Consider the following 22,193-nt stretch of genomic DNA (forward strand, 5'->3'; position numbering starts at 1 on the left):
TATATTTCCCATATTTGGTTGACTTTGTCCTGTGGCCACTTCTTTTTTTGCCTGTCTGTGCTCCCGTGATGCCTCACGTCGCTTCTCGATCGCCTCCCGGATTTCTTTGTTCCACCAACTTTTTGGCTTTCTCTTTCCTTTCCAACAAATAGTTTTCTTCTCTTTTTCCATTTCTTTCGTGATTACATGTAGCCGCTCACCAGGCACGTAGGCAAGGGGGGGGGGGCGGGGGGCCCGGCCCCCCCCCCCCCGAAATTTGTCCGGCCTTCTATATTCCCGGCCAACTTTTGTTTTATTTTTGCCATGGAAAGACTTTCTTTCGAACAATCAGGCCTTGGGCCCCCCCCCCCCCGAAAAAAAAACGCCAGGCCTGCGCTAAAACCGCAGCACAGTCACAGCGAAAGCTGGAAGAGCGGCGTTTCTAGAGCCCGTTAAGCTCTCTTGGGGCTAATACAAGTACACTAGAAAGGTACCCACTACGCCATAAATCACAATTTTTGTGATGTTTGGAAGCACCTACTAAGCCATTATTCGTCATTATGCGGAGAAGCGAGGCACCACCTACACGTCTGTAAGGCATTATGTGCACTTTGTTCACGCGACGACTGATGACGATGAAGAATTATGGCTGAGCCCTTTGTAATGGGTTGGAATATTTAACGGTCCACCAGTTATGTAATTTGCATTGGGTGACGCCCGGTCGCTATTTCCCTCTCCCGTCATGCTGTATAACATACGTTGACGTGGGAAAGAGACGGGGGGAGGGGGGGGGGAGCGATGAACTTTACTGAGACCCCGAGGAAATGGATCATACGCTTATGGGCTTCCTTGGCAACCAATACAAGTGCCCTTGCGAGGAACCCACTACGCTATAAATCATTGTAATTTTACTGAGACCCAGAGGAAGTGTATCATGCGCTTATGGGCTTCCTTGGCAACCAATCCAAGTGCACTTGCGAGGAACCCACTACGCTATAAATAATTGTAATTTTTGAGAAGTAGGCCAGCAGGCACTCTGCCATTTTTTGTCATTCTACGGAGAGCGTTGGTACCTGCTAAACCCATGTAAGGCATTATGCGCACTTTGTTGATGCTGTGCCTGATGATGAATTATGGCAGGGTCCTTTGTAATGGGTTGGAAGCATTCAACAACCTGCTCGTTGCGCAATTCGCATTGTGTGACGCCTGGTTACAGAATTCGCGTTGTGCTACGCTTGGTGCTTATTTTACTCTTCTACCACGCTATATTGCATATGCAAATGTGGTTCCTTCCCGACATGAAGCCTGTATAGGACCTTTTAGCAAAGCAGTTTCAAGCACCGGTATGGCTCAGAGGTTGAATACTGGGCTCCCACGCAGAGGACCCAGGTTCGAACCTCGTTCCATACTGGAATTTTTTTCTTATTTAGTTTTTTTTTCTTATTTCGAGCGATACTGGTTACGGACACCGGCGGCGGCGGCGGCGGCGGCGGCAGCGGCGGCGGCGGCGGCGGACAACTACGGCGCCAAAAACGGCCGGTGAAATGATCTCATAACAGCTTTCACTGTAAAATCCTGGCTACGTGCCTGCCGCTCACTATACTTCCAGTGTTTGCCTGGTAGTTCGTCTACTTTTTCCTCGACTCTTGCGGCTATATTTGTTATTTGTTTGTCATTTAGATACAAGCTGCCAAACTTTGATTCAATGTTCTTATTTTCAGTTTTATATCCCATTTGTAATATTATGCGTTATGCCCACTTCTTGTTTTATTTTGATGTATTCGGGTTTGACCATCAAGGACGGTTATCAACGCTCGACGCTGTCCGCGAAGCAGTGTTCGAGAAGCTTCGCGATGGTAATAGATCGTTTTGGTAAGATCGCGCTGCACGCGAATGTTCCAGCTTTGTCGAGAGATGACGCCGCCACCAGCGATATCGCTGGAAAGTTCGATAGCGCCTGTATAAAAGCCGACGCGCTTGACCGCTTGTCAGTTGATCGACGGTCGACGCTCTGTTGTAGTTCGACTTTGTTTCCCGGCCACAAGTTCGGCCAAATAAAGTTTCATCTCGGACCTGCTGACTGCTGCCTTCGTCGACGTCACGACCCTGTGACAATATTTGAGCTGCCTACATTGCGCTTAATTTCCAAGCATAGGAGTTTCTAAGCGAATGAGGGTTTTCAGAGTAAATTTTATAACTACCACCACAATTTTAGCCGCTGCCGTCTTATCTAGACCAAGAACAACCCAACACGTTTGTAAAAGCTTTTATAGTGCACAAAGAAGCGTACTTACTCGAGATACAAAAACGTTCTAGAAAAACAGTACTCATGTTTCCACAATTTATTGAAAAAAACTTTCTCGAAAAACATCACCAATGCTTTGCAATAATTACAAGACACGTTTTCGCGACGGTTAAAGGGATACTGACCCAAAATCGGAAAATTTTACGAGAACTCGGTAAATGAAATCTCATTGTGCGATTACATCGAATAGATGTCGTCTCTGAGCAATTATTTCAGCGGATAGTTGTATTTTCGGTGTCTCACCTTTCTACGTCGCATCCTTCTACGGTGCCTTAAACAATTCGAACAGATCGGCCGTGATGTGAGCACCGAGCAGTTATTCGCGCGTACTCTGTCGCTAGAAGAGTCGTCAGTATTCAACTTCAGTTTTTCAACTTCACCGAGCAGATGTCCCATGCCCGCAGTACTTTACACTGTACGACAACCGTTTGCGTTTCGTGCTGTAGCTGTTCACTACGCAATTAAACTGCTCGTCAACTACAATTATCTTTTGCACAAGTAAGTCTCCGTTCCTGAAGCAAAGTGTGGGATTGGGCTAGTTGGTATTCCATTATTAAACTGCTCAGCGCAAAAAATTTGACACGGTACACAAAGAAAAGACGAGGAGCAGCGCTGGTCCTCGTCTTTTCTATGTGTACCGTGTCAAATTTTTGCGCTGAGCAGCCCGTTCCCGAGCCGGCGGGTGTAAAATATTCCGCACATCTTGTTCAATACCTCGTCGTAAAATCTCTCGAAAATCCACTGCTTTGAAGGCATAGCGACAGCTGACAACTGATCGAATGTTAGTGTGATGCAATTCTCAGACTCGGTAGCGTATATAGGTAATCGCCTGCCTTTCGTTTTGCTGTTCTATTTCTGGCGGCTCCTCCCAATTGGGCACTGGGCTTTCGCGGGACGCCGTGCGTTTTGGGGGGGGGGGGGGGATTTGCGCCCAAACCCCGAACATTTTGGCTTTGAAATGTGGGGTGGAAGTGCTGGGAACAAGCGCGGCACGGCACCTGGCGCGAGTTCCCACTTTCCACGTGGGATCAAAACTTCTTGTCCCGCAACGACACGACGATAGTGCTTTACAATGTCGTCACTCTCAAAATGAACGTCACAGACCTTGCATTAGGGTCTTTTGCAGGTCCGAAGAAGTGTCGTGAAGCGGAGTCGTCGTTGCGGTAGCCGCTCTTGCAGGCCGGCGCAAAGCAAGTCGTCATACCGCACTGTGAATGTTCGCCCTCGTTCATGGGCGTCGGCAGGATTTTTTCTTGGGGGGGGGGGGGGCAAACCCGTTACGTTGACGCGGGGGGGGGGGGTGCTGAAATAACAACAGTGAAACTCCATAGCGTCCACAAGACATCACGCAGAAGAATGGAGAAATCTTTCTGTTCCTAAGGGCTACAAAAGTTTCAGAATATTAACGCTCACGCATCACACTGACAAAAAAAAAACACTCCGACATCAAGATAGCATTTTCAAAAGTTTTGAGACCACGAAGCACAAAGCTGAATGTTACCGCTGCTTAGGCAGACAGCCTTGAATTTAGATTTTCCGGCTACAACATGTACTATGCGACCGATTGCAGTCAGAAATTGCTGGGAAATTCAAAGTTTCCTCTTCTATGAACTTTTCGCGTCTACTATACAGTTAAACGATGTTGCCAGGCAGAATTACCGAAATTTCGTACATGCTTGAAACGTCCTTATATATATATATATATATATATATATATATATATATATATATATATATATATATATATATATATATATATATATATATATACAGTCACTCGGTGTCTGCAAATGCGAGCGGCATGCGTCTAGCGCACGCATAGCAAAGTGGTCTACAACTTTCTCCGCGAAAGCTCTGTGTCCCTCCTTTTCCATTTTTTCACGATGCAGCGAAAGCATGCAGAGTCCACACAGGCGGTCATCCGACATCGTCGAACGAAGCTACGTCTTCACACGCCGCATCGTGCTGAAAGAACGTTCGGGAGAACACGTTGTCGAGGGGAAAGTTATGGCCGTTTGAAGAGCACGACTGATGGCGGGATAGATTCCCTCAGCAAATGCAAGAAGATCGATCAGGTCTCCGTTGAAGTCTGTGTTCATCCATGACCGACGCCACAGTTCCACTTCGCAGTCGAAGTTGTCGAAGTATTTATTAACAGGCTCGCAGAGCTGCTTCTTAAAACCTTCATTGGAAAGCTTCCTCAACGCGTTTGGGTGTAATAAGAGTAGCGCAAATGCGGGAGTATTACGCTCTCCAAATTTTTCATCCAGCGCTGAGAGCAGAGAGTCCAAGTAAGGAATGAAGATGTTACGGCGGTAGTATTCTTCCGGGGAGAGAGAGAGAGAGAAAGAGAAGAGGAAAGGCAGGGAGGTTAACCAGAAGAACGTCCGGTTTGCTACCCTGCACTGGGGATAAGGGAACGGGGAATAGAAAGAGATAGAGAGAGAAGGAGAGCACTGCACGTGCAAAGGGGTATAATCAGTCACTGAGGCTGAGGCTGACCTACATTACATCAGCGCTCTGATATTCCATTGGGGAATCGCGGCCTTTGAGAGGGCCGTGGGCGAGCCGTTGTGATTACTGCAGCGCTGAAAACACTGGATCGAGAACCTCCAGCATTTGCAGGGCAGCTCGGGCAGTCGGAGTGTTCAGCTTATTCAAAAGCATGAATATGGTGTTCAGAAGAGAGCGAAACATCGCAGCAATGTCCTTGTCTTTCTCGGGCAAGTCGTGGGGAACCAGCGCTGTCGTTGACTCAGTCTGTGTCTGCTGCGACCATTGGAGTCGCTGTGTATGGTGCTGTGGCTTTGGCTGTGGCTGTGGTTCTGGCTGTGGTTCTGGCTGTGAATCTGGATGCAGCTTTGGCAATGGCGGCCATGCTTCAGTGTCCATGTGCTCTGGTGCGGTCTTGTCCTCAGAAGTCGACTCGGGCGTGTCTAGCCTAGGAAGCAGAGGATGAGGTGTCACCTGTGAATTGCGCTTCACAGAGTTCCTTGAACCTCTACGGCGTCGGGAGCGTCGCTTTGTGACGACAGCAACAGCTTCCCGACGAGACGAGCGGTCTCGCACCATCTGTTTAAGGATTTCGTTTTCCTTCTGTTTCTTGGGGAACTCATTTGACGAAGCGTCATGGGACCCGAGGCAATTGCGGCACTTGAGGACCGTGGCATCACAGGAGTCTGCAGCGTGTGGTTCGGCGCAGCGCGAGCAAATGATCGTGCTCTGACACACGGCGCTCACGTGTCCAAACCTCATACATTTGCGGCATTGGAGTGGCCTTGGGATGAACGGTCGTACAGGATGCCGAAAGTGGCCTACCTTGACATGCGAGGGCAGAGATTCACCCTTGAATGTTAGTTTTATACAGCGAGATGTGCCCATGCGCGACATGTGTATTATAGGGATGCCATCTACTGTCGGCTTCACCAGACTGGGCAAGTCTGTGCTGGAAACAGAGACGTCCACATCGTAAATGACACCAGTAGTGGTATCACTGGCCAATGGGATGTACGAGCGAACCTTTATGCCATCAAGTTCCGCAATTTTGCTCAATGTGCTCAGTGCAGTCTCATGTGCAACGTCGACAGCCTGGACATTTTTGCGTGTGTTGACTCTCACGTCCCTTACTTCATTTGGCACCGCCGCTTCGAGAAGCACCGAGACTGACTGTCTGTTGAGTTGTCTCAGGTTATCGGTAGCGAGTTCTGGTACGAAAATAATCGTACTGACTGCGGTCTCCCGAATAGATTTCAGAGTTGACTTGCCTGAAGACAGGGGAGGCCCGGTGATTCTTCGCTTCGCCTTACGGCGTCGTACAAGCTGAAAGTCGTCATCGGACCAGTCCTCACTACTGAGCGAGTAGACACTGGTTTCGTCGTTGTCCGTAGCACTATGGAGCCCAGTGCGCTTCCTGGAGACCGCCGCCGCTGTCGCCGCCATTCCCGGCAGGGCCCGGGGACGTCTATACTTGCATTGGCGCCAGAAACGAGGCGGATATCCAGCGGTGAAGGCAGAAATATTAAGAAACTAGTGGATCGGTAGTCACAAGCGTTCTGTAAAGCGAACACTTCGTCTTCCTCTCCCTCATTCAGGGGCACCGGAGTTCCCAGAGCGTTCGGCCTGTGCATTTGGCGCGCAACCATTCGCGGCACACTGACTTCTGCACCAAGCTGTTCTGCGGTCTCCTCGGTCGCAGAATAAAGGTCCCTAAACACTTCTTCCGCTTTTGCCCTGTGCTCGCCAATTGTTTCAGACAGGAGCCGCATATGTTGCTGCACTTTTAAAATGTCCATCTGGGGGCTTTGCAGCATGTTTGTCACCGGTTCAAGGAGAGCAGAATATCTTGCGATAATGGTCAGGCAAACCAAAAATGAAGGCGAGCATAGACTGCACGATAGCTGGTGTGCATTTTCCCGCGTTTGCCTGTTCGCAGACGATGACAGTGTTGTCAGGGCCTCCATAACTTCAACGAAGTGTTGGCGAAAGAGACGAATGCTTTTATATTTGGAGCTCCACCTGGTTTCACAAAGCAAGGGCAGCGAAGGCGCATTCTTCCTCCTGAGGGGGCTTTCTCGAGAGAACTTGATTGTCGCTTTGATGGATGCCACCACATTTCTGATGTCCGCCACCGTGCTTGCCTTGTTCACAACCAAGTTTAGCCGATGCGAAGCACAGTGAAAGTACATGGCTCGAGGGTGTTTTTCTTTGATTCTAGCCTGTACGCCAGATACGTTGCCCGCCATTGAAGAGCAGCCATCGTACCCTTGGCCTACGATGTTATTAGGATTGAGGCCAAAGTCGTCAACAGCTTTGAGAATTGTGGCAGAAATTGTTTCTGCGTTCATGCTTTCCAACGGAATCATGCCAACAAATTCTTCTCGTACACATACCGGATACCAATCGTGAGCTGTTCTGTGCCTGATATGTCCGCAGATTCATCTGCCAGCAGCGAATACTGCCCGGATCTGTTGCACGCACTTACAATGTCTCTCCGAAGGAGGTCCTCACTGATTTTTATCAGCTCGTTTTGAATACTTGCTGATGTGTACTTTGCGTTTTTGGCGCTATTGTCGAGATGTGCTTGTAGCGCGTGGTCCCCAGCGTCGACGCGAAACCTGAGAAGGTCCTGAAAAATCCCGCTTTGTGCTTGTTTCCCTCGCAGAGGCAAATCATGCATGCCGCAGAAGAGCACAGCCGCTGTAATCAAGACAAGTTTCTGCTTATTGCATTCCGCTTCTTCCTTTGCGGCTGCGTCGAGCTGCAGTGCGACATCGGTTGCCTTGTTGAGGAGGCGAAGGAAGTTATCTCTCCTTTCGGTTGCGTCCTTGTGTCATTCGCACTTTTCATGCTCCTTGGCGGACTCGTGAAACTTTTTGTACTTGGTGAAAGCAGTGACGATAAAAGCTCCTTGCTTCAGCTCTGCAGCATCCGCTTTGAAATTGTACGTATCTGGAGGCGTCCAAGGGCTAGTCAGAAGTTTCCGTTTTAAGTCATTGTCTGCAACAAGGAAAACGGGAACAATAAGTGTTACATTAGCTGGCCTCGGTATGTAATCGCCGTATCATTCTCCCAAGAATATTTACTACGTTTTACTTAAAATTGTTACTGTTGTGATGACGAAGAGGGGCACCGAGGCTCTGGCGCGCGGGGAACGGATCGAGGCAGAGGAAGAAGATGTCGGACAATAGAACAGCTAGCCCAGGATCGGGTGCTGTGTCCGTCTCTGTTCTTCACAATGGCGCAGCCTACAACGCAAGCCGAACCTTGCACCTGAAGCCACCTGTCATCGCGCGTCGTCGGCAGCGCGGGTCTCTCCATCCTAGGAACGCCGTCCACGCTTCCTCGGTCATGGACACCATGGCCCGACCGCTGCTACAGCTACCCATCAAACCATCCCAGGACGGCGTCCAGGCCTCCTCGGTGGCTCAAGGGCACGCTTACCCCGGCGCCGCCAAGACAGTGCACGGCCTACCGTTGCCCGGGAATGCCGCTCACGCTTCCCGTGGCGACACCCTCTCATTCAGGGCTCCATTCGCACCTGAGCCGCTTTGGGATGCGGTACGAGCTCCTTCGGACCAGCAGCCCGCCGTCGTGGGCTCAACCACCACCGCCTACTGGTCCGACATTACGGGCTCCGCACGCGAACCATCGGAGAGCGCCGCGCACCTGCGGCGTACCATTGCGCGACTTCGCGTCACGGCCAACGCCTTGACAGCGTCGAGCTCTGCGCTGTTTCCTCCAATAATCCCCGCACTGACAGCCATCAACGCCATGTTGGATGTGGCCACCTCGCTAGACCTCGAGGCCAGCTCGCCTGAGCAACGCAGAGAGGTCCGGTCTACACTCAGCCAGGTCTCAATCCAACTTGGTGACTTCGCCCACACACTCTACCGTTTCGCGCCTGCCGTATCACCATCACAGGCTACCTTTGTACTACCGGAATTCCACGGCTTCCAGGACGACGTAGAAAAATGGGTGGCGACCGTCAACGCCCTGGGAGATCGCGAAGCCTGGACGGAGGCGCAGAAATGGTCCACGGCGGTAGACCGCCTTCGGGAAGGTGCCGCGGCGTGGCACAGGTACGACGGCGTGAGGCAGCAATCCTGGGCCGAGTGGAGCACTAGGCTCATAGCTGCCTTTGGACCGATTGACCACCACCTCGCTACCACCACCCAGTCCAACCTCACCGCTACCGAGGATGGAGCTCTGAAGGGGCACCACCTCGAGGCTGCAACTGCGCGCTGCAGCTCACCAGCAGACTGTGTCTCAACCTGCCCTGGGACAAACACACAACTGAGACCAGGCATACCACCTCAGGTCACGGACTCGGCGTCAGTATCCAACGCCAGAACAAATCTGCTGGTGGCCGAGATCGTTTTCCGTCCACATCTGTCGGAAACGCTGCCCCCATGCTCGTCGTCGCTTGAGCCCTTGGAGGCACCGGCACGTTCTGCCATGCAACTGGACGGTCTACCATGCAACGCGCCGTACCTGTCCGTGGATTCCAGCAAGACCCCCTCTCAACAGACGAAAGCGGATGAGCGTACCGCACAGCATGCAATGGCAGAACGTGAGAAAGTTTGCAACTTGCTACGAGACGTCTACCCAGAAGCCGCCAAGGTGTTTGACACGGCTGAGATCGTTTTGATCGAAGACCTGCCAGTTCAGCACAAGTCTCCGGCTGTTGGAGCGGCTTCTGACGAGGATGTCTCGGCTGCTCGCAGCGTCGCTTCAAGAAAAGGTCATCGTCGAAGGTCAGCGCGTGAACACAGCTTCCCGTTGCCACAGACGTCTAGTAAGATACCTAGAGGCCCATCGAACCATTGCAGAAAGAGCAGATGGCCTCGTTCGGTGCAGCAAGTGGCGTTACAGGACCCACCACTTCCTTCCCTGTTCTCCCAACTGCGACGGCATGAACGTGCGGGCTACATACGACCACATCATATCAACCAGGGTCGCCCGCTAGAGCACGCTGAGGCGCCCTTTCAAGCCAAGTCGTCGCGTGGCCTGGACCGACCATCGCCATGCAGCCAGTGTCGACCACCAGAGGCACTTCTGGCAGGTCTCCCAACCAACTTGCAGCGTGGTCGGGACCGACCACCGCGATGCAGCCAACACCGCCCACCAGAGACATTGCCGACTGTTCCGCGCGCTCGCAGTCATGGCCGAGTGTGATGACGAAGAGGGGCACCGAGGCTCTGGCGCGCGGGGAGCGGATCGAGGCAGAGGAAGAAGATGTCGGACAATAGAACAGCTAGCCCAGGATCGGGTGCTGTGTCCGTCTCTGTTCTTCACACTGTATATACATAAACTTACATCCGTACGTGGCGCCGCTATTAAAGCGTCATTTAAACACATACGTTTGGTACATGTTTACTGCTAGGCTAGTGGCGCTCCACATGATATGTCGCAATTAACCGAGGACCATCCATAAATTTAGCGAACGTCATTCAACTGAAGTTGTGGAAATATTTTATCAGCTTTTTCTATGTGATCGTCACTACAAAATTCAATGCTAGATATGCCTTGTTGAAACCGATAGTCAAATTTTTATAGCATTACGCCTGTCAATAGATTTGCAAATAAGTTTAAAATAAGTTACGAAATTGTACGCCCCTGTTTTGAGAACTGGCACAGCAACTTCCATCCATCTTAGCCTTCGGACACGATCTTGGGTGATTGACAGAGACCGGGCGGAGATCTTTTGGCCTGATTTGAGACCCGTTGTTATATTTTGGCCACAAAGATGGCCAATAATATTGTCGGTAATTTTAAGGTTACCGAAAAAAGGTGTCCTTTGTCGACCGGAACAAAAAGCAGAGTCAATTGGAAAGTTCTTAGATGACGTCTAATTATGAGAAACTGCCCGCATATTTTCGAAACTAAGTATAGCGGTACTTGTCGCACCCCTTTGAATTCCCGGTTAACTCATCATCCAATGACGGTGCACTATTCTGCAATGTGACGAATGAGCCTTCCTACATGAACAAGGACGCCATACTCCTACGGAACTTTTATTTTAAACTAAGACGGTGCATGCTCCAGTTTCCTTGTGATGAGTACAACATCTTCATCAGTGCAACATCTGGCTTCCCGGTATGATGCCAGACAGGCCCGTCTAGGCAATGTTAAAATTATTAGGCCAGCTTTTATGAAGCTAGCCTAAATCTGGTTTACCAACTGAAGGGTCAAAACAAGGAGCACGCTAAATAATTAACACAAAAGGCATGCATGCTGCAGGTTAACGGGCCAGCATAGTGGGACATGTTAAAGCCGGGACCACGCAGAACAAGGTGCTTGTCCTCAAACAGTAAGAAAAAAAAAAGAAATCGACAATGAATCAACTTCGAATGACTTTTTTCCGCGAACTGTCGGTGTGCCCAAAAGTTTCGTATGGCAAAGATTGGAGCCGTACTATTTGCTGTGATGTAGCTTCCCATGTAACACAAAACCTCTAAAAGACGTCTCGAAACGGCTACGGACGGCTATAGACGTCTTGGTTTACGAGAAGATCAAGAATAGACATTTTTGCAAAATAAAGCACTTGCCTCTCAAGTATGCCTGCGTACTGTTTATTACCGTTTTCAACAGCGACGACATAGCCAGAGTGTATTGTGCCAAAGAAGTCCACAACGTCTACTTTGAGACATTTTTAGACATTCTGGGGCAAAGTGCGCGCGCAACGACTATATAAATGATTCTTCAAATGTTTTGTCCACGAGCGCAAAGACGCCAAAACGGCATGTCTAAAGAGCGGTGACTGTCGCTTTAGTGAAAGAAGAGACGCAGAAAACAAAGCCCTCAAAATAATTGGTTTCGCTCCGCAAGGCGCGTTTCTATCAGCAGTTTGGTAAGTATATTCTTTTCAAGCCAAGGTGGCTAAGGCCGCGCAACGCTCGCGCAACAGCGAACGATGGCAGATACACCTATTGGCAGGAATGTTCACTAAATATTGAGCAATAGGCGGGATTATTTTGTGAGAACCGTTGTCTTTTCTGTTGAATAGTGACGCTGTGCTCAGTTCGGTCTAGTGAAGGGTGAGGCTTGTTTCAGAATACTTGTTCCTTCCTACCCCTTTCCCCTCTTCCTCCACTAGTTCGCGCCAGCCGCCAGTTCGCGGCGGCTGCGGCGGCTCGATCGGCAGCAGAGCCGGCAGAGCTAGGCGACGGCCGGCGGTGATTTGCGTTTTGTGTAGCGTTGTCAGCTTTTGTTTGTGAACGGATGAACGGATTACGGGCTGTTTGGCATCAAGTAACGGTGATCATACTGTCTGTCGCATATTTTCCATCAGTGTTTGGTGAAACAAGCTTTACTGTGCTTTTTGCGACGGTACGTTCGTCGGTACGTTCGTTTCAAGAAGCGATTGTTCTGCTCACCACCTTTGTTGCAGCCAGACAAACAGCTAAGAACGTGTGCACGTTCGGATAGAGTGCTTTTTTCGGTAAGTGCACCTGACCTTTCGTCGTTTTTACTGAAAGGTTTTAGCATTGTGATTAAACTGTGAACAGTTCTTTGCTAGGTTGAACCGCGTGGTCGAACGCGAAACTATAGTATACGCGCCGGTGCGAATCGTAAGCCAGACTGACTCGCCCTATTTTGAGTAATTATGTTTTGCGCGTTACAGCTCGTGGCTCCACGCACGCACGCTTGACAGGCCGACATAGTTTAGGCAAGCATGCTTACAACTACGCCGGCCTGTCGCTGACAAAGTGCAAAGCTTCTACCGTAGGCGCCTCGCCTGTAGGTGCGGTTATGATTGATTGTCGTTTCTTAATACATGACAGTATTTTATCATATCTGTAATTGGAAGTGTTTCTTTAGAGTGACTTGATGATCTGTTATTTGTTGTAAATCCTACGTAGCTTACTTGCTTTCTCTGTATGCAGCTTTTCTTCACTGCTGTTTGTGCAAGATATTGGGCCTGAGACCACGCCAGCTAATGCGGAAGCCAGTGCAGTTTCTTTGACGAGACTTGGAGTGCATTCATGCAGAATTTTATTTACGTCGCTGTCGTGCCACTCAGCTTCACCTTGTGCGGTCACCTTCCGGCGTGTTTTGTGCCAAATTTGGTTGTGCTTTATTCATTAATAAAGCCGATTTGACAACATCATGGGATAATTTATTGTTGCTGAGAAGCGCGATTATTTATTTGCGCGCCATCCGCTAAACGTCATTTATGTAGTACAGTATACGTGTTGATCCCCTGCGTACGTGTTCAAATTTATTATAAATCGATGTCTTTTACATGAAAATTGGATATGTATGGTGTGCTGAAGTAGCCAATAATTCACGCGGCATATATGAGCGACCGCAACAACTTGATTCGGTCCGCAATAAACGCGAGTAAACTCAGCGTCGAAAACATATATGCAACAGTGGGGACATGCGTTGGTGAACAGGTATGTACGTATGTTAGTGATCTTGCCTGATTGTTTGGTCACTTGCTCGACGACTGACATAGGAAGTGTGAGAAAAACAGGAAAGTGCTCTCGCGGGAGCTCTTTCGGTCCCTTCAATCTCTATCTTCCTGTGGTAGCCGTCAGGCTGCCGACCAAACATCTGCAAAGACAGTTGTATTAGTTTATTTTATATTTCGAAAGTCCGAAATTTCGAAAACGGCGAAAAAACAAGAACGTCTATAAAACGTCTTATCTTGGTCTTTTCAAAACGTCTTCTAAAGACGTCAACTAGCGGGACATTAGCACAGCTATCAGACGTCGGATAGACGTCTACGGCTACGGGAATGTCTTGACCAAGACGTCTATTAGCCCTTTTTGATAGCCGCTCAAGACGTCTTTTAGACGGGAAATAGCTTCTTTTGTGTTACATGGGTTACGTGCGAGAGATGATTTGAGGGCGCAGCCGATGTCGAGAGGGTGCCTTGATGTTGGAGGCTCCTCAAGTTCGGAGGAAGTGGTAGAAATATCTTCGGATTCGGGATCGTGGTCCAGCTCGGAAAGTTGTATCTTCTTCACCAAACATGGCGCAACGTCAATATCAGCTTTCCTTTTAAAGAAGCTTCTGATGTCCATTTTCGCGTTGCGGTGGCACTGTACAACAGCTCCACGATGCTCACGGACGCGCGCTCACTTTGGCGCAGGCAAGCTGCGAGATTCCCTAGCGGAGCGGCACTTTTTTCTGTTCTGTTGGTACAAGCTATTTTTTTCACCGTGGCGGGTACAAATTGTCGCCGTGAGTAGAGAGGTAGCTAGAGAAGGGCTTTCGAGAAATGACACTTCGCAAAAATCCGTACCACTCACGTGCAGGTCAATATCCACTGCAACGAACAAAAAAAAAAGGCGGTGGCATCTCTTTATCCCTCCCTTGACCACGGCGGCCAACCAGAGCGTATAAGTACTCGTAGGCCACAGCCCACCGGGCAGGGCCTAAACGGAAAACCAAGATATTACGAAAAACAACGGTTTTCCTCCTTTCTTATCGACACGTGGTCACGCACGGTTTCAGGAGCCGACGCCACATGTGCGGAATTTATTGCTCCCACATTCCGCGCTTCAGCGGCATCGTCAGCCAGCAAAAGGACCGTCGCCTCGAACTTGGCGCTAACTATCATGGATTCCACCAGTTCGACGCCGCTACTGTCTCTGCGTGATTCGCGCGATGTTTCGCCGGCTGTAGTGCGACCGAGAAGTTGCACACTATCGAAATTTAGCGTTGTGCTTATGCGAACAAGAGAGAAGTTCCGCGGAAGATGGATGATTGAAGAAATTGAAAGTCCTTGAACAGGGGGGTCATTGGAGCCAAGGTTTCGACAAGTGGACTTGTCAAGGCTGTTGTGTCGCTCCTTTGACGAAGACAAGTCCACTGGTCAGAACGTTGGCTCCAGTGAAACCCCCTGTTCAAGAATTTTTTATCTCAGCATTGTGCTTGGGCATTCAAAATTACTTCACCACTGAAGATCCTTTTTTTAAGGTTCAGCCACCTGTGCTGCCTAGCGTCCTCTTCATCCTCTCCACTGTCACCGATTTCCAACTGTACGCCTCGACTCTGCATCGATGATGCGACGAGCTACTGACAAGCATCCCCGCAATGAACGGCCATAGTACCAAAGGCTTTGTGTGTGTGTGTGTGTGTGTGTGTGTGTGTGTGTGTGTGTGTGTGTGTGTGTGTGTGTGTGTGTGTGTGTGTGTGTGTGTGTGCGTGCGTGCGTGCGTGCGTGCGTGCGTGCGTGCGTGCGTGCGTGCGTGCGTGCGCGCACTGCAACCACCGGATTCAATTGGGGAAGCATAAAACACGCCATGGCCGCCATGTCCGAGACAGCACGTATCCTTATTGGTACAACGCAAATGCAGAAGCACTTGATGTAGTTCGAATTTATAAGAAAAGTCCCGCCACGGTGGTCTAGTGGTTACAGCGCTCGACTGCTGACCCGAAGGTCACGGGATCGACTCCCGACCGCGGCGGCTGCATTTTCGATTGAGGCGAAAATGTTTCAGGCCTGTAAACTTAGAGTTAGGTGCACGTTAAAGAACCCCAGGTGGTCGAAATTTCCGGAGCCCTCCACTACGGCGTCTCTCATAATCATATCGTGGTTTTGGGACGTTAAACCCCAGATATTATTATTAACTTACAAGAAAACTCGTCAGGCGAAGTTGATGCAATGGTACCGGGTGAACTCACCTTCATACAGCATACGAGGGCGAACTCAACGCTATATACATGCGCAATAGACCATGAGGGACGCCACAAGTTTACTCTGGTAGACGAACAGTTCAAGCTATTTTTCCTTCGAATGTCACGCATGCATTGTGCCTGCGTGAAGAGTGATGAAAATACGCGGAGCCTTATTCGCATTTTCGGAGTGTTTTATTGGGTCAAACGCATTACAGCTGGCTAGACCCTCCAAAATCGACTGCAGCTTACGTAAAACGATGTCGCGTACGAATCAGGACACGAGACGATACATAGCTCTGGACGTCCAGTACTTTGGTCGGCCCAGAATTAAACGTTGTAACGGCTGAGAATGGACAAGACGCAGAGTTGCAAATATTGGTCCAGAGAAACCCAGATCCGGTGCTCGCCGTGACCCAGCACCTCGTTCATTTGTTGATCGGAGAGCTGAAGGCCGTTGTTAACAGCAGCGCGGACGTCGCTATGCCTAATCCAGCCAGAGTTGTTCAGGTCATAGAGCCGGAAGGACTTCCACAAGCGGTTAACAACCTGATGAAGCAAAAAGAACTGCTGCATATTCAGGAAGCCCCTTCTTCCAATATCGACCAGGGCCATCAGCATATCTGTGGTCCTGAGCGAGATGGTGCGGTACCGCAGGTAAGTTATGGTTGCTGCCAGGGCCGCACGCAGCTTGCGCACGTCGAGTACGCCCAAATTGTTGAAGTCCGCCTCAATAAAGATGTCCACCAAGAACCGCTCATATATGCTGCCAGGAAAGCTTGACATGACTCCCTTCTGACTTGACTCTTCGGTTATCCGCAGCTGGAGACCCTTTCCACGCTTTTCCTTCTGGTCAGGACAGACAAAGTATCTTTTGCGACAAAAGACGAGGCTCACGATGACGATGGTTCGTCAAGACCAGTGCTCTCATTAACCAGCTTATTCCATCCTGGTCAGAGGTCATTCTCAGCAAATATACTAAGATACGCTTATGGCACATCTCCACGGCGAGAATACGATTAAATGCATGCGCACGTTAGAACTGGCCATTAGTAATATACTTCAATTCCTACGAAACATTGATAATTAATCACGTACAGTTTCAATCACTCGCAACGATCACTCGTAGACATATCATTATCATCATCATCATCACACAACGAGGCGCCACACTCACAAGCGCTCGAGAAATGACTAAATTAATAAATATTTTTTAAAGAAATGAATGGCTTCGTGATCTGCCTAATTGAGTTCTTCGATAATTTGTTTACTCATGGCCAGCATCTGCGCGGCCAACTGTCTGTGCAGCCGCAGAGGTACTATAATAAACAAACGGATACTTCGTCAGCCGCTCTTTCCGGCGTCTGCTGTGAGAGAGAGAGAGAGAAAGCTCTTTAATGAAAAACAGAGAATTCTGCCGGCGTACCTAAAGGCGCCTACATGCTACTCTGTATAGGGGAGGGGAGTGAGGACAGAAAGGCCCTAGGAGGAGGAGGGCAGAAAAGGAGCGTCTGCTGTGTCGCATATTTTCCCGCAGCTAGGCTGACACCAATGGTTGGTGTAGAGTTAATTTTTCGTAATCTATGCCCATAACGCTCGAACCGACCGAGCTTGGCTTGTTCCGCGCATGTGAACTGATGCTAAACGCGTGCCACTTGTCCAGAGAGAAAGGGCTACACCGGAGTATACTTTCAGTTATACAAATCACGCTGCGATGCTTCTACAGCAAACGTCGCAACCTCGAAAGCAATGCAAGACTCTCTCGCGGCGACGTTACGGTGAAAGACAGCACTCAATAAAATCGGATTAGCCGCCGCGGTGTTGTAGCGGTAACGGTGCTCGGCTGCTGACCCGAAGGTAGCGGATTCGATCCCGGCCCGTGTACTGTGCGATGTCAGTGCACGTCAAAGAACACCAGATGGTCAAAATTTCCGAAGCCCTCCACTACGGCGTGCCTCATAATCATATCGTGGTTGTGGCACGTAAAAAAAAAATCAGAATACTTCAGCGTCACCCCCCTCCCCCCCGACCTCTCTTGTTAACGTGAGATAGACACAGCGTAACAGAGAGCAGTTCTTAGATTTATTTTCATTCGTTCCGATATTATTTCTCATCTGCTTCCATAACACTGAAGGAGTCGCCCCGCTGAGGATACCAGGTTCATACCACGAAACGCTGCACACTGTAATTGGCAAGCGGTTTCTCCGCGCGAAATCCCGGGAAGTGCAGTTATAACACACTCTCAATGATCCTGTAGGGCAAATCAATGCGAAACCAATGATCAATGGGTCCTCACTTATATACAGGGTGATCGATTTTGTCTACTCGGTATTGCATACTTAGGCGGCTGTTGTGCTGTGCATACGAACAGCGCCGCACATGTACTATACATACAGCGTCTTCGACACAACGCATGCAACGGAATGAACTGTAGTTCTGGAGGTTTGCAAAGAATTGGCAGAAATGTCAGAGCCCGATTACGCTGTGCAGGAAATCTTTGGGTGACGTGGAGATCGCCTTCATTTACTAAAAACAAATAAAGCATTACACGCAACGTACGCTTTGAGTTAGCAGACTAGGCAAACAAACATTTCACCAACTTCAACTACGGCTCAGTTAATGCAAAAGAACAAATGTGGTTCCCTCTGCTATTTGGCTGTTCAAAGAATAATGACAAACCATGCAATGGGGTTTTCCAGTTTTACATGCCTGCCATGGCAAGAAGAGCGTGTAATGCATGCATTATTCTTGCTTTTGCTCAAGAAAGCTTCCTCTACGTTTCTTTCTCTTTATATTCCCTGTTTCGTGATGAGCGCGTGTGTGTGTTCTACGCATAAGAGGAACGCATGGTCAACACTCCTCCGATTATAACATACTTCATCCAAAAAGCATTCGCGCACTAATGCAGATCACTGCATTCGCGGAAGCAGTCGTTTAAAGAAAAAACACATGCTATATCAGTACCTCATGAAAGGGAAAAAATGAAAAAGTAAAAAAATGCAACACGGTACTCACCGAGTCAAAATCCGTATCGGTATTCTCCTTGTCACAGGAGCGCTAAATGTATACGCTACCTCGAACATACTTCGATATAGTGTTCTAATTAACAGCGCACTCATTAAACGTCAACGCAGTCGAGGATGCACAGTGCTTGCCACACGAAACAAGAAAAGCTGCTGCGGACAAGACGTTGGTCCGGCGTCCTGAAGGGCATGATGAGGGACCAGAAGACGAGTTGAAACTCAAACGATTCAGAACAAAGCAAGCCGACAAACAAAATAAACACGAACACTCGTCTCGTTGCTTCCTTTCTTCTACTGCCTCGCATTTCTTGTCACTAAGCAATCCACCAGCAACGGGCTCAACGGTCGTTCCGAAAGCAAACGTTTATCTTCGACTTGCACAACACAAATCATCCGTTCAAATTATTTGAAACTAACCATTGCGGCTGGTAACGCTTCTTCAAAAGTTGTCACGTAGTCCAGGTGCTCACTGTCGATGAAGTCATCTTCGTCATACCACAGTAAAACAATGAAACTTTACGCAATCAGCTGATGCTCGTTGCGGAGTCATCCCCGTCATAGAGTTTCCTACAATACTTACTAGAGGGAACTCTGGCGCTAGTGTCTATGGGAGCTGCAACGTATGACGCTTCAGCCAGCATGGGAATGATGGGTAGTACACAAATTTGTCTAAACTTCGTTCTTTCGGCTCCGTTCGGCTCCGCGTCGGCTGCATCCGCTTTGTCGCAAAACAAAGTTCAGCAAAAGTCAGTAGTTTTACTTCACCACTTTAACTTTTTTAGACTCACCAAATCAAACGTGGTCACGAAGTTTACAACGGTCTATTCTTTTATCCAAAACGAACGCCAAAACACAGCAATAAACAAAGCCGCAAGTGCGTTTGAAGCCGCAAGCACGAAGACTAGGCAAATTTGTGTACTACCCATCATTCCCATGGTAGCTGAACGATCGCAGCGCCAGAGTCCCCTCTAGTTAATTTTAGGAAACTCTATGATCCCCGTCATCCCGTCCAGTGCACAGAGAAGGGAATGCAAACGCAATCGCGATGAATTAGTGAACATTGCTATCGCTGTATATCACGTTGGCGCTGGCGTCGCTGGCGTCGTTATCGGCATACATATTCTGCCCGCGGCAGTACTATTTCGTGTTAAATAAAGTTGGAATCAGTTTATAGATTGCGGAAACCGCCAAAAAGGGAATCTATGTCCAAGTGCATCACCTTCGTGTTAAAACACTTTCGTGTTTAAGAAAAGGAAAAGAAGAGCTATGGACACTTGCGTCGACACTGTGAATAGAACACCCATAATAATTCCTGGCGTAAAGGGTAGTGCGTTGACACGCTAAGCACTCTTTCATGACGCAAGCACGTATAGATTCCAGCAGTTCGACGCCGCGTCTGTGTCTGCGTGATTAGCGCGATGTTTCGCCGGTTGTAGTGCGACCGAGAGATTGCGCACTATCGAAATTCAGCGTAGTGTTTATGCGAACAAGACAGAAGTTCCGGGGAAGATTGAGGATTGAAGAAATGAAAATTCCTCGAACAGGGGGGGTCATTGGAGCCAAGGTTTCGACAAGTGGACTTGTCAAGGCTGTTGCGTCGCTGCTTTGACGATGGGTCCACTTGTCGGAACGTTGGCTCCAGTGAAACCCCCTGTTCAAGAATTTTTCATCTCAGCATTGTGCTTGCTTGGGCATTCGAAATTACTTCACCACTGAAGATACCAATTTTTTTTTTCTACAGGGGGGCTGTTTAAGCCGGCCGTAAAGCTTTGGTGTCCGCAGAAAATCACCGAGGAGCGCCTCGCGGCGCGCGCTCTCTTCGTCCTCTACTGCTTTGCTCCCAGAACACGTGCTCCGATTTTCCGGCGCGGGATGCGATATATAACTCTGGTGGACGAGACAACGAGTAGAGAGAGCTAGAGAGAAAGAGAAAATGGGGGAGAGAGAGAAAGAAAGAGACATAAAGGCAGAGAAAAAAAGAAATTCTGGGGGGCAAATTTTCTTCGCGAGGCGAGATTCGAACCCACGTGCCCACTATCCGAAGGCGAACCACTCAGCTATCCAGGCACGCTAGCAGAGCATAGCCTTTCATAGTATGATACTGCAAGGGGGTGGGAAAGGGAAGTGAAGGTGAGGAGGGGAGAAAGGTTGAGGGAGAGAGTAAAGCCTAGCATAGAAAGAAAGAGAATCAAAGAAAGAGAGAGAGAGATAGAAAGAAAAAGGGAGCGAGTAATACAGGGAGAGAGAGAGAAAGGGAAGATAGAAAAAAGAAAGATAGAAAGACCAAGAAAGAGAAAAAATAGAGAGAGAAATAAAGAGAGAAAAAAATACACAATTAACAGAGAGAAGATAGAAAAAGAAAGAAAGAGAAAATTGGCACAACATAACAAAACAGCAATAGCCAGGACCAGTGTGTCGGAACAGAACGAAAACGAAAATCGAAAAAAAAAAACGATATTTTTGACCGGAACGAAAACGTAACCGAAACTATTATTATTTCGTTCCGGAGTGAAACTGAAAATTTTTTAAATCGTTTTTCGGTTCACGAGAAAACTTCGCAATCCGCAACAACTGAGGTCATGCAACGTGAGCAATTATGGATATCTCAGGGTGCAGTATTAGCGCGCACCTCAGGCAGGAATTCCAAAGCAAAGATATGTTCCACTTGTGCGAAAACGAAAACAGTGGCAACCAGACATGTGTACATTAACGCACAGGCACGTAGCCAGGATTTTTTTTCGGGGAGGGCCCAAGGCCTAATTGTTCGAAAGAAAGTCTTTCCGTGGCAAAAAGACAACATGTTGCCCGGGAATTTAGAAGGCTGGACGAATTTCGGGGGGGGGGGGGGGGGCTGCCCCCCCCCCCTGCCTACGCGCCTGTTAACGCGTCGACTTTTGCGTGCCTGTCACGCAGGCCAGCGTGGAGAGGGCACTCTCGGCGCTGAAGTTTGTGTAAGCGAAAGCTGTTATGAGATCAGCCGACTTTGGCGCCATAGTTGTCCGTAGCCGCCGCCGCCGCCGGTGTCCGTAACCACTATCGCATGAAATAAGAAAAATTGAAATGAGAAACAAATTTCTGGGATCAGATGGGATTTGAACCCGCTAGTTGGTATCGTGGTACAGTTACTTCCACTCGTGGTACAGTTACTTCCACTCATCTGAAGAACGTGGGAATCGCGTGTTTTAGCCAGAGGACCGCAAGTAACTATACCACAAATCCAATGTTCTTTATGATTACTTTAACTTCAAATTTTTGCATGCACATAAAAACCGATACAAACCATTGCGAAATATTTTTTTTTTTCGTTCCTGAACAGAAACGGAACGGAACTTTTTGCGGTGGAACGAAACTAAAACCGAAACGAAAAACATTTCGTTCCGACACCCTGGCCAGGACTACCCAGGTGTCCATCAGCTCCGCTCTCTCTTTAGCATTGCGCCACCAGTCCAAGCTACGCTTTTTATTTTTATTCATTTTTTTAAAGGTTGGGCCACCTGTGCCGCCTAGCGTCCTCTTCATCCTTTCCACTCAGTCACCGATTCCCAAATGCACGCATCGCCTCTGTATCGACGATGCGATCACCCGCCACGGTGGTCTAGTGGTTATGGCGTTCGACTGCTGACCCACAGGTCGCGGGATCGAATCCCAGCCACGGCCGCAGCATTTTCGATGGAAGCGAAAACGCATGAGGCCCGTGTACTTAAATTTAGGTGCACGTTAAAGAATCCCTGGTGGTCGAAATTTCCGGAGTTCTCCGC

The 22,193-nt window shown here is 48.9% G+C and overlaps 1 protein-coding gene across 1 annotated transcript; it reads right to left on the reverse strand.

Moving 5' to 3' along the window:
• Positions 1–15,742: 15,742 nt before the first annotated feature.
• Positions 15,743–16,198, reverse strand: LOC119383380 (uncharacterized). Its single transcript, XM_037651483.1, has one exon. The coding sequence runs from the start codon at positions 16,196–16,198 to the stop codon at positions 15,743–15,745; it is 456 nt and encodes a 151-aa protein (XP_037507411.1).
• Positions 16,199–22,193: the final 5,995 nt, after the last annotated feature.

The sequence above is a fragment of the Rhipicephalus sanguineus genome, chromosome 1, assembly GCF_013339695.2.
Source record: "Rhipicephalus sanguineus isolate Rsan-2018 chromosome 1, BIME_Rsan_1.4, whole genome shotgun sequence".
Classification (NCBI taxonomy): domain Eukaryota; kingdom Metazoa; phylum Arthropoda; class Arachnida; order Ixodida; family Ixodidae; genus Rhipicephalus; species Rhipicephalus sanguineus.

Bases quoted from the DNA above. Each gene is read 5' to 3' on its own strand.
- LOC119383380 (XM_037651483.1), bottom strand. From the start codon at position 16,198: ATGTCAAGCTTTCCTGGCAGCATATATGAGCGGTTCTTGGTGGACATC.